The sequence below is a fragment of the Pagrus major genome, chromosome 20 (genome assembly GCF_040436345.1).
Source record: "Pagrus major chromosome 20, Pma_NU_1.0".
NCBI lineage: Eukaryota > Metazoa > Chordata > Actinopteri > Spariformes > Sparidae > Pagrus > Pagrus major.
Window position 1 is genome coordinate 22,432,458 of NC_133234.1, and position 20,158 is coordinate 22,452,615.

At 40.5% G+C, this 20,158-nt stretch overlaps 1 protein-coding gene across 1 annotated transcript in view; it reads right to left on the bottom strand.

The window, feature by feature from the left end:
- LOC141015107 (TANK-binding kinase 1-binding protein 1-like) overlaps window positions 1-20,158 on the bottom strand; it is a 69,147-nt gene that overhangs the window by 7,449 nt on the left and 41,540 nt on the right. Inside the window, exons 3-8 of the mRNA XM_073489027.1 lie at window positions 18,604-18,726; window positions 15,722-15,826; window positions 12,751-12,898; window positions 9,038-9,240; window positions 7,151-7,212; window positions 73-188 (exon numbers count right to left, since the gene is read on the bottom strand). Coding sequence (XP_073345128.1) covers window positions 73-188; window positions 7,151-7,212; window positions 9,038-9,240; window positions 12,751-12,898; window positions 15,722-15,826; window positions 18,604-18,726 — 757 coding nt within the window. The remainder of the gene's footprint in view (window positions 1-72; window positions 189-7,150; window positions 7,213-9,037; window positions 9,241-12,750; window positions 12,899-15,721; window positions 15,827-18,603; window positions 18,727-20,158) is intronic.

Genomic DNA, 20,158 nt, shown 5'->3' on the forward strand with positions numbered 1-20,158 from the left:
GCATTCTGTTTTTATTACGTTTTAGTTCAGTTTCCACAGTTTTTACTCCACATGTGTTCTGTAGATGCTAACCTGGACTGGCCTGCTCCTGCGAGGCTTTCCTCAGGATCTCCGTCTGCTTGGAGCTCAGCGCTTGCAGGCGTCCCAGCTCCTCCGTTAACTCTGTGTAGGCCAGAGCCAAATTCACCCTGAAGGAGGGAGGAAGGGGAGAAAATTATGAGATTATCATAATCATTATCATCAGAGAATACTACAGCGGTGATAGAATGTTAATGTCTTACAACTTACTTTACAAACACTGTAATCGCTTTTTAATGATCAAGTTAATCAAAGGCTTTCTTTAATATTGTGAGATGTATGAAGTGCATCACAAATCCACACGGATCTTCATCTCTCCCTCAAACCGAACGAGCTCTGCAGCGCTGACGCTGCCTCGCAAATCAGGCCGGCTAATTGAGAGGCTTACAGGGTTTATATTTTTAGAGTGTAAGTCACAGCGCGTAATTGAAGTGCATAAAATCACTCCATTTCACGCAAGATGTGTCATGACTCTCTCAGGGGCCGCACTGACGGAGCAACTCTATTTCCAGAACCGTAAACAAGGACGCTACATGCTTCTGTGTTTTTACCCATGGCAACGAGCTGACTTTGTCTCGACTCGTTAGCTCGAAAACTGATCTGAATCCCACAACGTAGCTCACTGAGAGGCTGGCATTAAAGGTATAAGGAGTAATCTCTTACAGGATGTTTGCATCGCCAAGCCTCTACAAAAGGCACAGATGGATAAAGAGTGATGTGGTTAAAAGAGAGATTGAGATTGCGTAGGTTGCTTTAGGATTTAGTTCAATCTGATAACAGGCAGCTTATCTCAAATGTCTAACCAATTTTTTATAAACTCCTCAGCCTTGACCTGAAATTTACTCATACCAGCACCGTCGGTGGTAGATTAGACTGTTCACAACAAGATGGACGAGACGTGAAACCATGACACCTAACTTGAAATCTGTCGAGATAATCACTGTATCCTGCCAGTGTGAGTAATTTCATGCATCAAGACCAGCCAGTTTTGATTAGCTTCATAAATGCAAAAAATGAATGAGCAAACTTAAACTTGCACCAACTCTCACCACCTTTAAATCCAACTGTGTTCTGCATAACCTTTCACTTGAACTGTGAAAACGCAGTGTAAACATGTTTTTGGAGTTTAACTCATTTTGAATCTTTCAATCTGTACTTGTTCTTTTTTTTTCTTTTTATGTTTTTAAAGGAACAGTTCACCCAAAAATAAAAATTCCGTTATTATCTCATCGCCCCTCATGCATAGAAAGTCAGGTGAAGTTTCACGGTCCACAAAACATTTCTGGAGCCTCACAGCAAAACATCGTTGCATCATTCTCCTAAACAACTGAAGCAGATGGGGACTTGTTTTAAAAAAAACAACAGAAAAAAAAAAATATTAATATTACAAATTGATTCAAAAATACACTATTTACACCAATTCTGAAGTGGAAATCTTCACTGTAGCTGCTGAGCTAAAAGTTGAAAGGATTAGTGGTTCAAGCTTGTGCGCCCACTTCAGGCGGGGTGCGCTGTAACACTATTGGCTCAGCGGCTGCAGTGAAGATTTTGGCTTAAAAAAGTGAGATTTGGATCAAGCTGGATGTTTTAAAATAAGTCCCCATCTACTTCAGTTGTTTAGGAGAATGCTGCAACATTGTCTGGCTACAGTAAAGCACTTTAAATCGCCTTTGTGTGTGAAATTTGTGACATACAAATGAACCTGCCTTGCCTTTTAAAAGGGGCAACATGCTCTCAAAGGTAGATCCAAAAATACAGGGGGCAGCCTGTCCCCAGACTAACACCTAACTGTTGCTCACTATACTCTTAGCTAGTTAGCGGAGTTCACCGTGCAGCTACTCTAGCAGCCCATTAGCTGACAGGAGTAGGCCTGGACTGTGATCGGGAAATCACCACGGTCAACTGGGCTCAACACCAGACTGGAACTGAAAGAGAGCTTGTGAATTTCCTCTTGTTGGTACAAAGTGGTTTTGCAAGGCAGGACGGGGCAGGGAGAGCTGGTGAACGTGCTAACTTTAGCAGACTTCTCTGAAATACAGTCCATAGACGTCTTTGACATTGAAACTCAAAATTGTTTCAGGTGTGTGAAGGTTAGTTCAGATAACCTGTACTTGGCACTGCTGATGACTGGAAACATTACACGAAAACAGAGCATTTCTTGCACACGAGTACCACATTCCTGCCCGACTCAGATCTGATAAAGCACTTTGTGTTGATCAGAATGTGACTCAGCTCATTCCCTCTAAAGAGATCGCGGCAGATAAATAAATGGCAAACAAGACGTATGCATATCCTGGGGAACTCTGCATAAATAGGAATAGATGTGAGCTTCCATTGCCGTCACCGGAAAAAAAAAAATTAAATCACTTATATATCCTGCCTACACAGCAAATAAAACACACTGTCTGATTAAAAATATGTGCCCCAGCACACCCACGCACTACTGAGCCTTCCCACTTGTGTGTGTAAAAACCTGCCGCTCGGGTATGTATTAGACGAACGCTGCATATTTCGTTGTCCTAATTACAGCAGATTTTTATCTATCTATTTTTTTTTTTTACCTCTGAGCTACAATCTAATCCTGCACCTGTTTACATTTTACAAAATGTCAAAACACGCTGTGTTGCTTCCTGACACAATTTTAAATCACACTGCTACATTTATCACTCCAGAATAATGTTAAATAAAGACACAGACACAGCTGCAACGATCAATCAAGGTATCAATCTTAAATATGATTATTTTCTGATTTCTGGACCGTAAGCTTAATATCTGACATTTTAATAAACTGAATCAAAGGATCAGTTGACAATTAAAATAATTGTCTGCTGCAGATGTCAGGGACCCCATTTCAAAGAAGTCCATCATTTCTAAAAAATAACTAAAATAAGTCAAAACTTCCACTGGTTGGCTTGGTTTTGAAACTAGCCCACCTAGTTTTCCACCCCTGTGCTATGACTCACTCAGAGTGGGGTATCAAGCCCCCTTTCATCCCCCACCTTGCCAAAAACAACATCCATCTCTGTGGTACGAGTTGGAGGATCTGGTAGTCACACTGAATGATTCAGGGTCATCAGTGGTAAAAATGCACGTAATCTTTATGGCGGTATAAACTTCCTGCAAACATTTAGACACAGTTGGTGCAACGGTAGGAAAATAACAATCATAAGGTTACTTACTGGCATGGTGGGTGGAGCATGCGGCGTATTGTTGATATCGCCAGGGCGCCCATTTAATGTAATTCGTCTCCTCACTACTCTCAGGTGACTCTCAGCTCTGGCTCTTCTTTCTTCCTTTCTTTCTTTCTAAATTTCTTGACTGCTTAGATTCACGCACCTCTTCCTTTTCACACATATGCTATCTCACTTTTGAAGTTTGCTGGTGCATTTCGATAATCTGTGACAGGGACTCGGGTTTGGCTGCAACACCTCTCTCACTCATAGTACCTTGTAGTAAAAGCAGATGTGTGAACACCTGCACTCGAGTGCTTCTCAATCATCACCTGTTTTTCTTCTGTGAAACCAGCTCCCTTGTTTGTTTTTGTCTCTGTGCGTCTAAAAATACTTTGCACATTTGCTTCACTTTGTTTCCTTTTGCTCTGCTTGTATGTGTGTAACTGCAAGCACATACTGTACAATGTACAGTGGGGTGTGTGGGAGGGGTGTGATAATGCCGATGCAGCATTGATGAAAGATTCGTGCCACTGAATCGATCAGGTACAACAGTATATACTGTATGAGTGTGTGTGTGTGTGTGTGGGAGATGAAGTGAAGAGAGTGTGGGCTGAAATCTGACCTCTGATCTGATCAGACGTTACAGAGAAAGAGCCATCACTGAAGCTGCCTGAGAGATCTGAGCTCCTCTTTGTTGGCTATTAAATGCTCAGTTTCAGTCGCTCACATTAACTACATGGCCTCAGGAGGGGGGGAGCTAACACTTAAACACGCGGTGGTCAGCGCGATGTGGCGATAATGAATATTCTTATGAACCTGTCACTGCAGTTGCACTTTCTGGGAAAAAGTAAGACATTCATGGCTCTTTAAAGAAGTGAACAAACTCATTTTTGGTCTACGCTGCGTGTCTCCAGCCTCATGGAGGGACAAGTGTCAAACGGTCGGGGCTTTTCACACTCTGCTCATACTACGCACATGAAGCACTTTCAGCCGAACACACACAGAGGTGTCAAACAGTTCTCACACTGAGCCACGCTGCACCACAAATTCACTGTGTTCAGCTCTTTCACCTGCTCACTGTCGGCGCTCACTGGTGTTGATAATACTATAAATGGTTTATAAAGCATTTTATTGTTTGTTATCAGTGAAATAACTGATAACTAAAGTTTAACAAACTATAATTTAACCATTTATTACTTGTGTTTTTTATAAAGTGTTACCAGTTCTTGTAATAACCCACTCGTAATAATACATGTTGGCGATTTGTTTCTGCAAAACCCCAGATAAGTTAAAACTTCACATGTTTAATATTTTAATTTTTCTCTTGACACAATATTGCGCTCATGCTCTGGTTCAGTTTAGGCATAAAACCACTAAGTTAGGGTTAGGAAAACATCTTGTTTCGGCCTAAGATACCTGTTTTGGTCACCATAAACATAGCTGGAGATGCCCCGAGGTCTCGATAAAAACACCTGGATTAGTTGCCACAAAAATGTCTGCAGATGACTTCCTATCAAAAATATCTGGTTTTTGTTGCCAAAAACACGCCTGGAAATTGTCCCGAGGTCTTCTGAAAAATATCCAGCGGTGTCTCACACAGGCATGAACCACGGTCACTGGCTTGGCAGCCTTATCCCCTCTAATTCCACCACCGCTTCACCTGCTCACATGAAAGTCAGGTGATAGACATGTACTGTGATCATGATAAGAAAAGAACAATAGAAATGTCGATATGATTTGTTGCCTATGAAACATAAACATTTGAATACATCTGTGTTTTGCAGAAACATGAACAGCTAACATTTTGTCTTGGTGACTGGGTGGAATGAGCGTCTTCTTAAGTCCTTCTAAGATGCTCAGCAGGATTAAAAAGACTATATAAGCATTAAGAAGCGCATCATAAACATGTTTATTATTATATTATCTGACATTTATAAGCACTTATGAGAAATGTATAAAGCTGAGTCCTTACTGCAGTGGCCTGGGTTTGATTCCTGCCTCATGCTGTTGTACCAAAGGAAAAAGCAGATGAATATATTCTTCAAAAAAAGTGCATAGTAAAGAATTTATTAATCTTGTGGGGGCTTTTAGACGGACCTCAGTATAAAGTGTTTTTAATCAACTAAATCTAAACTTTCAAAAGCTACATTTATGTTTTTAAAAGTCAAGTTTCTAAACACCTCATTACTTCACTGGTTATTTTGTTGAATTTCTACCAAGAGAGTGTGAATTCCACTCTAACTTCAAATCACCCTGTCGTGATTTATTGGAAACAGCTCTCACTTTCTGAAAGCTGAAGAGGCATTAGTCAGTTGCTGTGTGTGCTGAAGTGTGGAGGACGGGGGGTGTACTGCCAGTGCGGCTTGTGGTCGGTGAAGGGAAGCTCTCTTGCATTCTCATTAGTTACGAATGAGGCAAACGAAATTCCACAAATGTAGTCACGAAAGATGCGTAACCGGTTGTAGAATCGGCCACAAAGTGCTTCCATAACTTACATAACAGATAGAAAAGAGAAGAGAGGAGAGGAGACGAGTGCTCAATTATTTTTATATAATATAATATATCCTTCTCAATTTGACTAATAAACTCGAGATAACTATGATATGTTTTGACCTTTTTTAAGCAAATAAGTCTTCGCTAGAAATCCTTCATGCACCATATCTGTATTACATTATTGTAGCCCTGACAAATGAATATAAATAAATGAATAACGGTCAAAGAGGTACAACATTCCTAAAACAAGAATATTTTGTGACTCATGTAAGATAAAAATCAGTTTTTATGCAATTCAGGTGCTGGTATGAGCAATTTCAGTGTGCCAGAGAAGCTTTAAAAGTACCACAATCAAACCGCACCAGCTTGAATTTTTAAATAACACCAATTTTCCACAACAGACATCACAAAGTGCTGCTGATTATTAGGGCCAAAGGTGGTGTGATAACATGCTCCACAGCACATGTAAAAAACCTTCCACATCAATCTGTGCAGTTTACACTAAATGAGCCCAATTACAAGAAAAAGGCAGCAGGAAACGAAGAACAGGCATCGTAGGTTTTCAGTGGGTGTTAAGTGATATTGTTGAGTAAAACCAAAAGGTGACCAAGGTCTGGAAAAAGCAGTAGGCTTCCACCACACGCTCAGTCAAAACTCACTTCACTGCCGCGCCGTTTACTTTCAGTTTGTTCCCCATCGAAACACGTCTGGGGTTTCTCTGTGTGGGTGTCAGCTGCCCAACCTGCTGTGTGGTTATGTACTGCTTTTTTTTTTTTTTTTTTAAAGCCTGTAACACCTTGTCAACAGCCTGGGGGGCAATTTGACATGAAGAAGTAGTTTCTTTTCCTCTCAGCACAAGTTAAACATAGACAAAAGGGTGGAAACGCAGCAGCTTTACACGCAAAACTGCTCTTTTTAAGTAGTTTTGAGTAGTTTCAGGTACGAAGGCACAAGAGAGAGAGCGTACAGATAGATTGAAACCTTTATAGAGACGTCCAACATACACACAGACATGAGGAAGTGGACAGGAAGGTGTCCTACGCTGTGCTTACACTGCCCCCTACTGCTCAGACTCATCACAAACCTCCTTCAGAGGGAGAATCAATGGTGTTACAGTTGAATGCACATACAGTAGAGCATATAGTAAGAGCAGCTCTTGTGCACAAACAATAAGACTCCTTCATCAATGCTGCGTTTGAACCCAGTTAGCCAGCGCTGGAGAGCTCGTCTAGTTTTCTAATGAGGCCCCTGGAGGTCAGCCTGAGCTCATCAGAGCAGCAGAACAAAGATACAGATGATACTTTCTCCTATTGCCTTTACCCCTGCTTTCCTTCCATCCATCCTTGTTTTATTTCATCCCCTCCTTCCCCTTCCCTCCACCCAAGAGATCGGCCGTGGTCACTTACTGCTCGTCTCCCACCTTCTTTATCCACTCCACATCGCACTGCTTGCACGGAGAAGTCATTTCCTGTCGAAGTAGAGCATGAAATTAGATTAGCATGCAGGTGCCGGTGGAATATTGGACAAAATCTTGACAGCGGCAGCGAATCAAGACAACATGTTTGAAGGGAACATCGTCAGGAGAAAAAGGGACTGTGGGTGAAAACAGGTCCTGGAGATTGATTATTATTATTCAAGCGCTGTATCTGTGTCTATATACAGTACATGTGTGTATACCTGTACAACAAGCAGTATCACTCCAACAAAAAGAGGAATTATCGTGATTAGATAGTTGAGACTTTGTTCTTGTTTTAGTGGCTGATAAGACGCTGGGATGTGGCATTAAAGAGCATCAAATCAGCAGGACATGTTGAGTTGTTAAAGAGACTGAGAGTGAGATGAAAAGGTTGAACCACTCTCATGTCTGTGGGGTAAATATGCACTGCTGGTTAGTAAAAAGTCAAATTATCTCACAGAGTAATCACTGTAGAGATCACTCAGCAGCACAGATTGCAGCAGCAGCTGAAGAATTCAGAGAAATCCTCAAATGTTCGTGTCTGTAGGGTAAATCTAAAAATATAAAATCCACCTATCACCTCCTCCATAGCTCAATAATTAGTTAATTAGTTTCATCTGTACAAAAGCTTTTTTCTGGACAAAGTTGTGCTGCAGGAACCACTGGCTTTGAACAATATGTTTTCTCCTTCATTTACTTTTCATACATTGTTTATAGCTCCTTGCCAACCCTCCAGATTCTCCAGAGAGTCCCATTTTTCATGTTCCCCCTCTTGACACCAGATTTTGGCAACAAAATTACTCCATAAATTCACTAAAACGCAGGAAAACAGTCTGAAATTAATCATTTTCTCCCCCTGATTTAAGCTCTGATATCTGGAGGTGGGCAAGTATTGAGAGGCAACTATATTAATTCATCATCGACCATCATCATTGACTTGGCTTTCCGGTAAAGCTTTGTAATAAGTTTTAGTCAGTGAGTAACAAGGCCCTTAACAGATACTTATTACATTAATAAGACTATATAAGAATGAATAATAGCATCATAAACACATTTATTTTTTATATTTCTATATCATATTATTTATATAATTAACAGATAATATACATTTCCCAATATCAGGCCAATATTTATTGTGCTTCACTACTTATAAGGACTCATAAAAAACTTGTAATAAGTGTAAAATAAAGAACATATTGATCTTAGTAAGGCATTGTTCTTGCTTTATATCCGTTTTGCTGCAAAAACAATAGTTAACTGTTAATAAATGCATAATAAAGTATGTATTACTGTTAATAAAGCGATAAAAACCTTGGTAAAGGTTTAACAGTAATAGGTTAAGTTCATGACACTCAATAAATGTGTTGGTAAGGCTGTTATAAATAATTTTAAGACAGTCATAAGACTTTTATTATAGTTTTCCAGCTGTCTTTTACCTGTTATTAGTGCTTAAAAGTCTTTATTATCTGACATCAACATATTTATTATGCTGTTATTAACACTTATATAGTGTATTAATGTTAATAAGCATCTTAAAAGGGCCTTATTACCAATAGACTAACGCTTTCCTACAGTTAGAAAGCATTTGAAACTGAAAATTTTACATTTGGCTGCTGATCTTTAGAATTCCTGAGGATTGAGGTGTTACGACCAAAATCGTCCAATATCAGTGTTCTGTTCAGGGATAAATACATTTCTTTCATACATCTCACAATCAGAGCAGTTCAATGAATGCATCACAAGAAATGCTGAGGTCAAGTGTTACTCTGACAGTGTTTAAAGTTAAGTCGCCCACCCTTGTGGCACGCCGAGCGGACTGACACCAGCCAACACTGACCCTGTCCCTCTGGCTGTTCTGCAGCATCCTCATCTCCTCCTTCAGTCTCTCACACTCCCCCTTCAGCTCCTCCTCCCGCTGACATGCCCCCTGGGCCTCGTGCCGCGCCCCCTCCAGCTCCGCCTCCAGCCGCTGCAGCTTCAGGTCGGACAGGGCGTCCAGGCTGCGGGAGCTCTGAAGAGTCAAGGCTGGACAGTCGAGCACTGGGAAGAAAAAAAAGAGGGGAAGACGTGAAACCCAAGAGACAAAACAATGTGTTTTCATCTGACTAACGCAGCGCTCTTCCATCCACAGCTGTTGTACAATAGATGAGCATTTAAGAGCGAAACCGTTCACTTCTTCTTCCAAGGGCGGCATCTTTCAGCGTGTACCTAGGTGATGTGCTCTGTGTGGGCATGTGAGTGATTCAGCTCTGCTGAGTCCTTGAGCCAGAATACACTCTAACAGTATCATCTTTTATATCTCAGCTCCTCCTGCCTCCTCTACAGTACACTCATGTACGGTAACAGGTGCACGCATACTGTACACAGTCTGCTCTGAAAGATATTTTCTCACCCTCATTCACACGGCTATTAATCAAACATACACTCCAAAAATAATGTGCCTAAAATAGTGACGTTTAGAGTTTTAATAACATTTTCCATCTAATTTCAATTTGAAGTGTCAAATTCAATGCAAAGTTTTCCCATCATGTTGAGTCAATGTGACAGCTAGATGTGTGTTTTATTACAGGAGGCAGAATGAACAATTTGAAATCCATTCATTTAATGTATAATACTTTAAAAAACACTTTATATGTAATAATTGAATGAACACATAAGGTTTATGTATAAGTCTGCATTAATTTAATTTAATTGGACGAATCAGATTTAATCAGATAGAAAATGTACAGAATTATACCTCCTCTTCATCAAGGTATACCATCAGTAGAGAGGCATCTGTTGAGGTGGCGGTGACACATTTCTTCCATGTTTCCTTAGCCACCCACATCGTCAGAGAGGGCAGAGTTTACCCTCTACTGACTCTAGAAGTTTTTAAAGTTTAACAGACTCTCCTCTACAGCAGTAGTGGTCTGCATATGTTATCGTGGAGTCTGTGCTGTATTCTAAAAATGAGGGAGTCTGCTGAGTTGGTGAAGGTTTATAATCCAAAGTCTTCGGTGATTTCAGATTTATTCGCACTCGTTTTCTCTCATAACTCCGGTGAAAGCAGACGGGTGACCCGCCTTGTTTGAAGCATCTTTGAAACTTTTCCTGATACGGGAATTAATTTGCATCGTAATAAGTCGAATTATCTCACAGGTTTTTGCAGCATTTGGTAATGCAGACTCATCACAATAGAGATCGCTCGGCGGTGCAGATGGCAGCAACAGGCTGAATAATACAGAGAAATCCTCAAATTTACAGTAGCAGACACGTCTCTCCAAACGTTTTCCAAGCCAGAATGATTGGATTTCAATCACCAGCACACTCATAGTTTGGAGGTCTCTTTTTCTGCGACTGTGACCGCCGGGGGAGTTGGAACAAAATGTCCTTGCTGGCTCTCTCCAACAGGCCGAGGATGAACCTGACCTCAATTAAAATGCTTTTTCGGCCAGATTGTTGGATCTGATGAAAGATTGACGAAGATGAGCAGCGATTTACAGAGATAACGAGTGTCACTTTGCAATCTGTATTATAATTTGGTATTGTATATATTCATTTATAGATACATATACAGATATGTATATTAAGAATGCTGGTATCAGATTTTCCAGCATTTCCAAAACAGTCAGTGTCTTGAACCATCATCATCAAGCCTTCCTGAAATACTATTATTAGTGCTAAAATGTAGTATACTGCAGCTTTATTGGACCAAAATCAAATACACTTAAAACGTGTGTGAGTGTGTGTGTGTGTGTGTGTGTGTGTGTGTGACTGGAAATTACTTTAAATGACCAAGATTTCCTTTTTCTTCTTTTATTCTATTCACCAACTCATAATTACATAAATGTTCTGATGTCTTTTGGGGTTTTGATATTCGTTGAAGTGACCCGTCAATCACTCGTATTCAGTATTGTATTCTGTAAGTGTTCCTCGCTGGGTGCTAATAGTTAAAAAGGCAGAATGTGAGAACATAATAGCAGTGTTGCCAGACTACTTTTGATTCAGTTATGTGGGTAAAAATAGTTTTAGGTGGGTTGTGATAATTTGGGCTCAAGTTTTGAACCATTTGGGCAGTTTCCACTTACAAAAAGCATCGGCTAGATTCCAATAAATCAGCCTCTCTTCTCCTCTGATGAGTGAGGTTGAGGAGGATCAGCAGTATGATTCAACTATAATTTTGCAGAAGCTTACTGATGGTTAAACTACATTCATGTTTTCACACATGGGGTGATTGATACTGTAAGTTCATGGCCTTAGGTAAAAGGAGTGGAAAATTGGAAAACATGTATTTTACAACAAAGTCCTCGCCTACATTTACACACTTAGTCCAGTGATTATGGAGCATACAGATTTGGTCTTTGGACCTCTGGAAACTGGTCCACAACAGCAAAAAACATCATCACTGTCAAAATGGCAACCACTGAGCTCCTTCTTCATCCTGGGGGAGAGGCAGCAGTCTGAGGGTGCCAAATCAGGTAAATAAGGTGGGTGTTCAAATCCTCTTTCCTGGAGGGCAGCCATCGCCTCTGTGGACTTGTCTCAGACAGTGCTGACTTGTAATTTTCAATAACCCAAAACACCACAGAAGTTATTAACTTCAAACTTTCTGTATAATTACTTTAGGAGTTGAAGTGCATGTGCATGGAACGATAGTTTTATAACTCATCTCCTTCTGTCTTTGCCGTGAACTCATCACCTCTTGTAGTGGTTTAAGTAGTGAAAATACTTCTTTGTGTTAAATACTGAAACTATAAATAATTTGGGGCCATAAAGGGAATTATTTTTACTTTTTATTTACCACTCCTTCACTGCTAAAATTCAAAGCTGACTTTGCAGTTGTGTACATTGTATATTATTCTTTTTTGTATGTAAAACATCATTTCCAGCTCTTTTAGATGTCTGTAGAAAGCAGAGCACAGGCAGATGTCTCCATATCTGTATCTATATAATTCTGGAGAAAGATCCTGGTCAAATTTTACAGAGGAGTGATAGAAAGCATCCTGACTGGAAACATCACAAACTGGCTTGGTTCATCACAGCCCATTACAGAAGGGCTCTACAGTGGGTGATTAAAACCGCCAAGAGCATCACTGGTACCATCTCCAGAGCATCAGTGATCAATGAAGTGACATGTCGGCATAGAGCTCAAAGGATACTAAAAGACAGCATCCACCCCAGCCACAGTCTGTTCACCCTACTGCCATCTGACAACAGATACAGAAGTATCCGCTGCCGTACCACCAGACTACAGAGCAGCTTCACTCCCCAGGCTGCGATACTCCTGAACCTGTCCTCTAAATGCTGTCAGCAAAGCGAGTTACAGCCAGAGTAGCTACAGCTGAACTGATGAGGAGTTTTGTTCTTTGTTCCTGCTGCTTAAAAGTTTCTCCCTCGAGATTTATCCAAATAAAAGTGCTGATAAAGACAGAAGTGCTGTGCTGTGTTCAAGGTGCCCTCTGAAAACAACGGCAATTATAGTAATAGAAATTTCTGGCACCATTGTTACCATCGCAGCACACAGTCTGCGATACAGATATAAATCCTGAGTGAGAGTCGACAGTCACTCACTGTGTGCGTCAGGGCCGGCGTGCAGCTGCAGGTACTGCATGTCTTTGCTGTGCAGCTGCATGTTGAGTTTCTGCAGCGAGTTGTCCCTCTGCCTCAGAGCCGACTCCAGGCCCAGGATACGCTCCACGTGCTTCTCCACCAGGCTCGTCTGGAATCAAACACATGTTCAAAGCTTCATTTAAAACCAGCAAATACATTAAAAGCATATACAGTATATTCTCTGGCCACACAACCAGGCTTTGCTTCTTTTTTACCGGCTAAAATCCAGTTTGTGTAAATTTCCAAGGCTGCTAAATGTCAGCATGACTAATCAGCATTCATATCCTGATATTATAGTTTTGATATTTGCACAAGGGACTGATATTTACTTCATCAGTTTATCCAAAGGTTTGATTGATGTACAGGGGACAAATGCAACCTTCCTCACCAGAAAAACGTAAAAAAGCAGCTTCTTACAACCAATATTTAAGCTTATTTTAGGCAGCAACCCTTTAGTTGCTGCGGTAATGGGAGCAAAGGAGGAAGTCATGTGCCTCCCTTGAGGCCCAAACTGCCATCATAAAAGAGACAGTAAAACTGCTGACAGCACACCTCAAACTGCACATAAGGTCTATTTTGACTCTTTCTATTATGAATTTTTGATTCATGGAGGTTTTATATTAGTAAGACTTTACTCAAACTAAGAAAAGTGATTTAAAATCCAGCTCTTCTTCAAAAATCTACAGGTGAAACACGTCCAGGCTTTCACCTGGGAGAACGCTAACCCAAAAAAAGATGATCTTTTCTTAAACCTAACCAAGTAGTTTGGTTTTGCAACAAAAATGCAACCATTTCACAACCTTAACCACCTGATGACGACTGTCAACTCTTAAATTAATTGCCAACTATTTTTGATAATCAATTAATTTGTTTAAATTATTATATTATTTTAAGAAAAAAAAGAGAAAATTCTCTGATTCCATCTTCGTAAATGTGAACATTTTCTGGTTTCTTTACTCCCCGATGACAGTGAATATCTTTGGGTTGTGGACAAAACAAGACATTTAAGGACGTCATCTTGGGCTTTGCGAGGGTGGTGTTAACCCTCCTGAAAATAGTTTTCACATCACTTCTCCTCGTCCTTGTACAAACTATTTAGTAAAAAAGTCTGAACATTATGTAGATTAGGGAGTGAGCGCACTGCTGGAAGGTTAAAGGTCAATGAGGCTCAGTAGGTAGTTGGAGCCGCAGCTCCAGGTGACATTGACACTGTGTCAGTCATTGGCAGGTGGCACTTCCAACATCTTTGGCACACCTCATCCTTTAATCACTCCGAACACACAAAACTGCTGATGCTGCTCGGCAAAGAGCCGCTCAATGGACTTCACTCTCATATGAGATGGTTTATTATCACAGAGGGGATCTGAGAGAGACCAGCCAGCCAATCTGTTCAGTTGGAAGCCTCTACCTGGTCTGGATCGACTTTGATTTGTTACAGAAATGTGTTATAAAAAATGATTTTCACAGTTGCACACAAATGTTATTAACAAAAGGAGCTGGAGGATGAAACTAGAAACTAATCCTAGTATTGCTTTTTAAATGACAAGAAGTTGCGGTATCTTGGTAAAACAATTACAATAATTTGCTGAATTAAAACTTTTGTTCACTTCTACTCAAAAAAATAATCAAGTGCATGTGCCGTGCCAGGGGAGAAATCTCACTGAGTGACTCAGAAAGGACTCTTCTCTCTGAAGGACTGTTGACTCACTATAAGAAGTAATGAAAAAGTTCACTCGGGAGGCAATTACTTTGAAATGAGCAGTGTAGTGTAGTGGAAGTGCACAGTCAAAGTGATCCAGTGCATTTTTGTGAAGGCACTCTTTGCAAAATGTCTTTTCTTCTTTGTCGCGCTATCAGGGTCCCAAATGTGAAAGTAACATCAGGAGAGAAACAGGATTTACATGAGCAGGGACATACAGACCAAATATATAACCCAGTGAAGTTACAGGGAAAAAGACACCTGAATATTACACTCACATACATTTAAAGCCATGAGCATTATAGAGAGATCTCCACCGACTTTAGACGTGACGCTCAGCTTACTTGTAATGAGGACGTCGTCTCCGTCTGTGAGAACTGTTGTAGACACTCTGAGCGTCTAGAGGTTACTTTGTAAAGTCTGGGAAAAGCTGCGCTGACTACAGAAGAGTGGAGTTTTAAAGAATTAATGTCTAATTAAAGATTCTATTGGTGGCATTTTGGGAAATGTAAGATCCGACATTTTTCCCTGGACAGATGTGAATCAGGGGGTAGTTCATGGCCGGCGCTTTCCTAACTTTGAAGGGTATGTTCACATTTTTTCTGTCCCCAAACTGTCTATGCTCGTTAAAGGGAGATTGCTTCTCAAAGCAAAGCTAGGTAACATGATTTATTTCATGGTAAGCAGGTGATAATTACTAAGGAACGTGTTTGAAATTTATTTGAAATTGCCTCTCAGTTACCACAATAAATATCTCAAAATGTTTTGAGAATGGTCCAAATATACTGTAATTTAATAATACTACTTTCCAACAAGCAGCTGATAAATAGCTGAAAATTTTCAATTTGTTTTCAGGAATCTTCCAACTAGTGTCCACCTAACTTCCCCTCAGCAGGCCACTCAATCAAAGTGAGGTATTGCAGCTTGATTTCCAACTAAATTCTGGCTAACTTCGGCAAACAATATACGAGGATTGTTGTTTTTTTCCCAACACTTAGATGGAAAAATGCTTAAAGAAAGAATCCAAACAGCTGGAGAAAAAAGGAGGATCGATTACATTAACCCACAGTGCTCTCAATGTATACGTGTGCATGTTAATATTTTACATTTGACATTACATATTCACCCCCATCGGCAGAGCGTGTAAGAAATCATTAATAAGCCATGTGGCTCACGTGTAAAGCTACTGTAAAATGAGAAATGCTCGGTGCGATGAACCAAATAATGTCTGACCATCTTGTCAAGATCCCTCTGGAGGTTGCTCTTCTCCATGTGGATCTTCTCGTAGGCCTGGATCACATCCTCCAGCTGCTCCTCTCTCTCCTTCCTTTTCTGGAGCTGGAGCGAGAGAAACAGAGAAAGAGAAGCTGAGACCAAAGAAGAAGAAGAATGAAAAAAAAGGCTTGACATACATTTACTTTTTTTCCTCCTTTGTCAGTTTTCAAACTTCCACTCTGCCAAAAAAAAAAGGCAGAGAGGAAGAAAAAAAACACCCAAAAACTTCCATTGTGAGAGTCATCAAATGTGTCTCTTAAGAAACTGTTACATAACCAACAAATTGAGGACACTGAAATCCTGACACCTCAGCATGCACACAGCAAACTCTCCCGGATCTCAACAAATGGATAAATCGTGTTTTCAACAATCTTTTGAAAAGAAAAAGAAAAAATTGTCTGGATGCCTCGCTGGTCTATTCTCCTCACACTGTGGCATAATAAAGGGGTTGAATGTCACTCGGAGCACTAATCACACCATTTTTGACACTTTTAAGGGGAGTGACATGCAAATTGAGTGAAATGAGGAGATTTTTTAAAAGCAGGCGAGGAGACAGAAGTGAGATTTTTGATGAAGGAAATGTTCACTCTGACAAGGCTAAACATGTGAGTGGGAGCATCAGGAAAAACGAGTGAGAGAAACAGAGAGCCGGCGTGGACAAAGAGGTACAGTATGTCACAGCAGTGTGCCGGAGCGGCGAGGCCTATTCAGCGCGTCTATGGTAGCATATGCTCGTAGAAAAGTGACACCGAGGTGAGGACGGCCTGTCAACAGCATCGTGACTGAGGAGAGTGGGATTACTCCAGAGCTAGGTTTCTATAAAGGGACTGAAAAAAATAACAAAATTCTGAAGATGTTCTCATTATCACCTTCCAAATTCGTACATCACTCTTGACACTGTTTGTGGGACTGATTTGTTGTTTCGTACGGCCTCTTCAGTTCACAGCTGTCTGGTTTTGTTCTAGTATTTTGGAGAGGATTTTTAGTTTGGTCTAGTGGAACATAGGTTCTCCAAGTCCTCTGTAAAGAGATGAATTCAAGGTGTGCAAGTTTGAATGTTGAATATTTTGTTTTTGAACAACTATGATCCTACAATCCCGATTCCCCAAAAAGTTGGGACGCTGTGCAAAACATAAATAAAACAGAATGTGATCATTTGCTAATCCGCTGTAAATATATGCATATTCTGAAAAAGTGCAACAAAAGACTGGGAAGGTTGTGGAACATTGTGCGACAGGGTGTTTTTTTGACATTTTTGTTAATTTCCCAGGGGAATAATGTTTGGATCTTGATGAGAAATCAGGCATATTTAGCTGGCTGGTGTCTGTGAGTGAGTACAATTTGATACAGATCCTAAATCTGGTGAGCTTCAATATGGTTCAGCAGTTACAGGTGGCTTGAAATTTACAGTGATACAGGGCTGTCGAGTTTGACGATGAATTGGGCTTGATTGAAATAAAGGGGATCGCTGGGCCATGACCGACTTCTACCATGCCATTCAATTTTCCCTAATGTGTTGCTTTTCTGCTCATGCCATGTTCTGTCTCCAAGTGACTTTAATAGAAAACACATTTAAAAGCAAATAATGAAAGAGAGGGAAGAGTCAGTGCTGGTGGCCTCTGAGCCAAAGATTTGCTGCCGGGCCTCTAAAAGCCCCTCATTTATTCCTCTCTCTAAGTGATTTGTACTTCTTCTTTTTTCTTATTTTACTGGATTTAGTTGTGTAATTTAAGAATCCACAAAGTATAAGCACAGAACTGAAATAATGACGGTCTTGTAAACAGATTTTGCTCTGCAAAACATGCCCTGAAGGTCAAATATAAAGCAGAAAGACAGAAACATTAAGACCCTCATGTCAGGTGATTGTGCTTCAGTGGTAGATGCAGTGTATTCCCAAATGAATGTACACGCAACATGCTCAGGTGGAAGCCTCGGCCGTCACGTGTCAGACGATATGTGAGGAGAAGCTTTGCAGAAAACATTGCTGACATTTTTCCTTCATTTTTTGACCTTTGAATTCCTCTAATTCTTCTTCTCAGGACAGGAAATATATATGTCACCTCTCTCCACCTCTCCTTGATAAGTGCAAGTCATCTCTTCACCGAAAAAAGAAGAGGATATGGTTTTTGCGTGTGTGGTCCAGGTCCCAACAGAGCATGCTCAGTGAGCCGTGGCACATTTCATCACTGTGAATGCCCGGTGTCAGAGCTGTGCGACCTTGTGTGTCCCGTTAATCGTTTCTGCTGCTCCCATAAACCATTTCCTTCCTCTTTCTTGCTCTCTGGCTCTTTTTACCGCTTGCCTTCATGTTGTCGGCCGTTTCTCATTTCTATTTCCCCATGCTCTCGTTCACAGAGTCATAGAGGTACATTCAAGTAGAAGAAAAGTAATAAAACTGATTCTTCTTTCAAAATAAAGCCCGTGCACACATCTGATGTATGTCATCCCAACACACACGGCGGGATGTGTCGGGAAGAGACTCTTATTTTCCTTCTTAAGGCGTACACATTCAGCAAAAATCTCGGCCAGGTTTGGTCCCAATTATAGCCCGTCTCCGAAGTAGAGCACCAGCGTGAAAATCCCATGTCACAGTGCTGCTTGGATGGTTTCTTAAAAACACCCGTTCTCAGTAATTTCTGCTTGGACAGCAGCTTTAGAGCTTAATTAGTTCTGGACGTCTTTCAGCGTATGTCCACCAGGGTTGGCCTCAATTCACTTTTAATTCAATTAATTCACATGCAGGGAGGGATTTCAGCAGAATTCAAACACTTTGGTGCGATAAGGTTTTTTATTCTACCCATTAAAATATAGGGTTTCTTTCTCTGCTTCCCTCCTCTTACCTCGTGGGTCAGGACGTTGACTCTCTGCTGCAGGTTGCCATTTTCTGAGTGCAGCAGCGCCGTCTCTTTGCTCTCAAAGGAGCAGTAGGAGTTGTTGTCCCCGAACTCACTGATCATCGGGAACTGCAGGAGAAGAAGAAGTAAACAACGTTACAGAGATTTATTAGACATGCACTAACAAGGATATGCTTAGGAGAGAGCGCGGAGAACAAGACAGTAAAATAATACAATGAATGAACCCTTTTTCTTATTTATCATATTTTTTTGTTAGTTTTCTTTCTCCTGCTGTTTTCTGCACATTTTTTTCTGATGATTTCACACTGGGATCATTAAAGATTCATCCCGCATCGAGTGCAACGTCTGTTTGGCCCAGATATCACTCAGAGGATCAGGGTGTTTTAACTAAAGTCGTGTTTTTGGGGTGTTTTTTTCTCGTGAACTAGATTTTTTATTTTTCAGTTCTCAGTGAATTGGCACAGCAAGTTGGTTTAATCATACTTTATAATTTCATCCCACAATCACTCAGCTGCTGTTTGTCTATCCATCTATCAATATCTTTGTTTGTCCATCTGTCCATGTTTCTGACAAAACGATGCAGAATGATTAAAAATGACAATTAAACAGAGTGCTATTTCTTAAATCAACTGCAAAATATTGTAACTTCAGCAGATTGTGAACAATATTCTCCACATTTTATATAGAAAACAGCAATTTACAATATGTTGGGTGCAGTGGCGGATTCAGAATGTTTGAGGGGCAGGGGCGGAAAAAAATACAAAGGGCACCAGCAGCACAGCGGCACTTTGTTATGTTTTATCTACCATAGGGGATAACATGAGTCCACCAGTGGTTGGTTGCAGTGATTACATTTAGTTAACTTTAGACACATTTGGCAGATGGAGCCAAGCAATGTTTAACACTTTGTGTAAGCATCAGAAAATGGATCTTCCCCTTGCCCCTAGACTTAGAGGATAAGGCGGGCAACATTCTGTATTTTTGTTATCGTCAACAAATCCCATGAAAAGACCAAAACCAACAATGTGGTAGTTTAAGCCACTGGTTTTCTAGTGTGGAAATACATCTTCAAAAACAGCAATATCTCCGTCAAAGACCCAACAGTCTGCTTTAATTCAATCAAGCCTAATCCAGTTTCAAAGAAAATATATTCAAATCCGCTGGAGCCGGATGTTTATTTGGATCCTCATCAAATTGTGCTCACTCATAGATGCCTGCCACCTAAATACACCAGATTTGTTTCATCAATCAGATCAGATCCAGGCTTTATTCCCTCAGAAATTAAGGAAAACGTTGAAAAACATCCGATCTTGCAATGTTAAAGAATGAGAAAAAAACTTTTATTTTTGTTTTGTGAAAACCTGCTAACAAACATAACCTCCTTGGCAGAATTAAATATATAGTTTCATTTTTAAAAAAGGCTCAGTAGTTTCCTAAAACATCTGGGCACTGTAGTTTTTAAGCCAACGTTGTACAAACAGGAATAAACAAAACTTTTGTTAGGGACTATTTTCAGTCGTGGATTAATACACACCCGGAG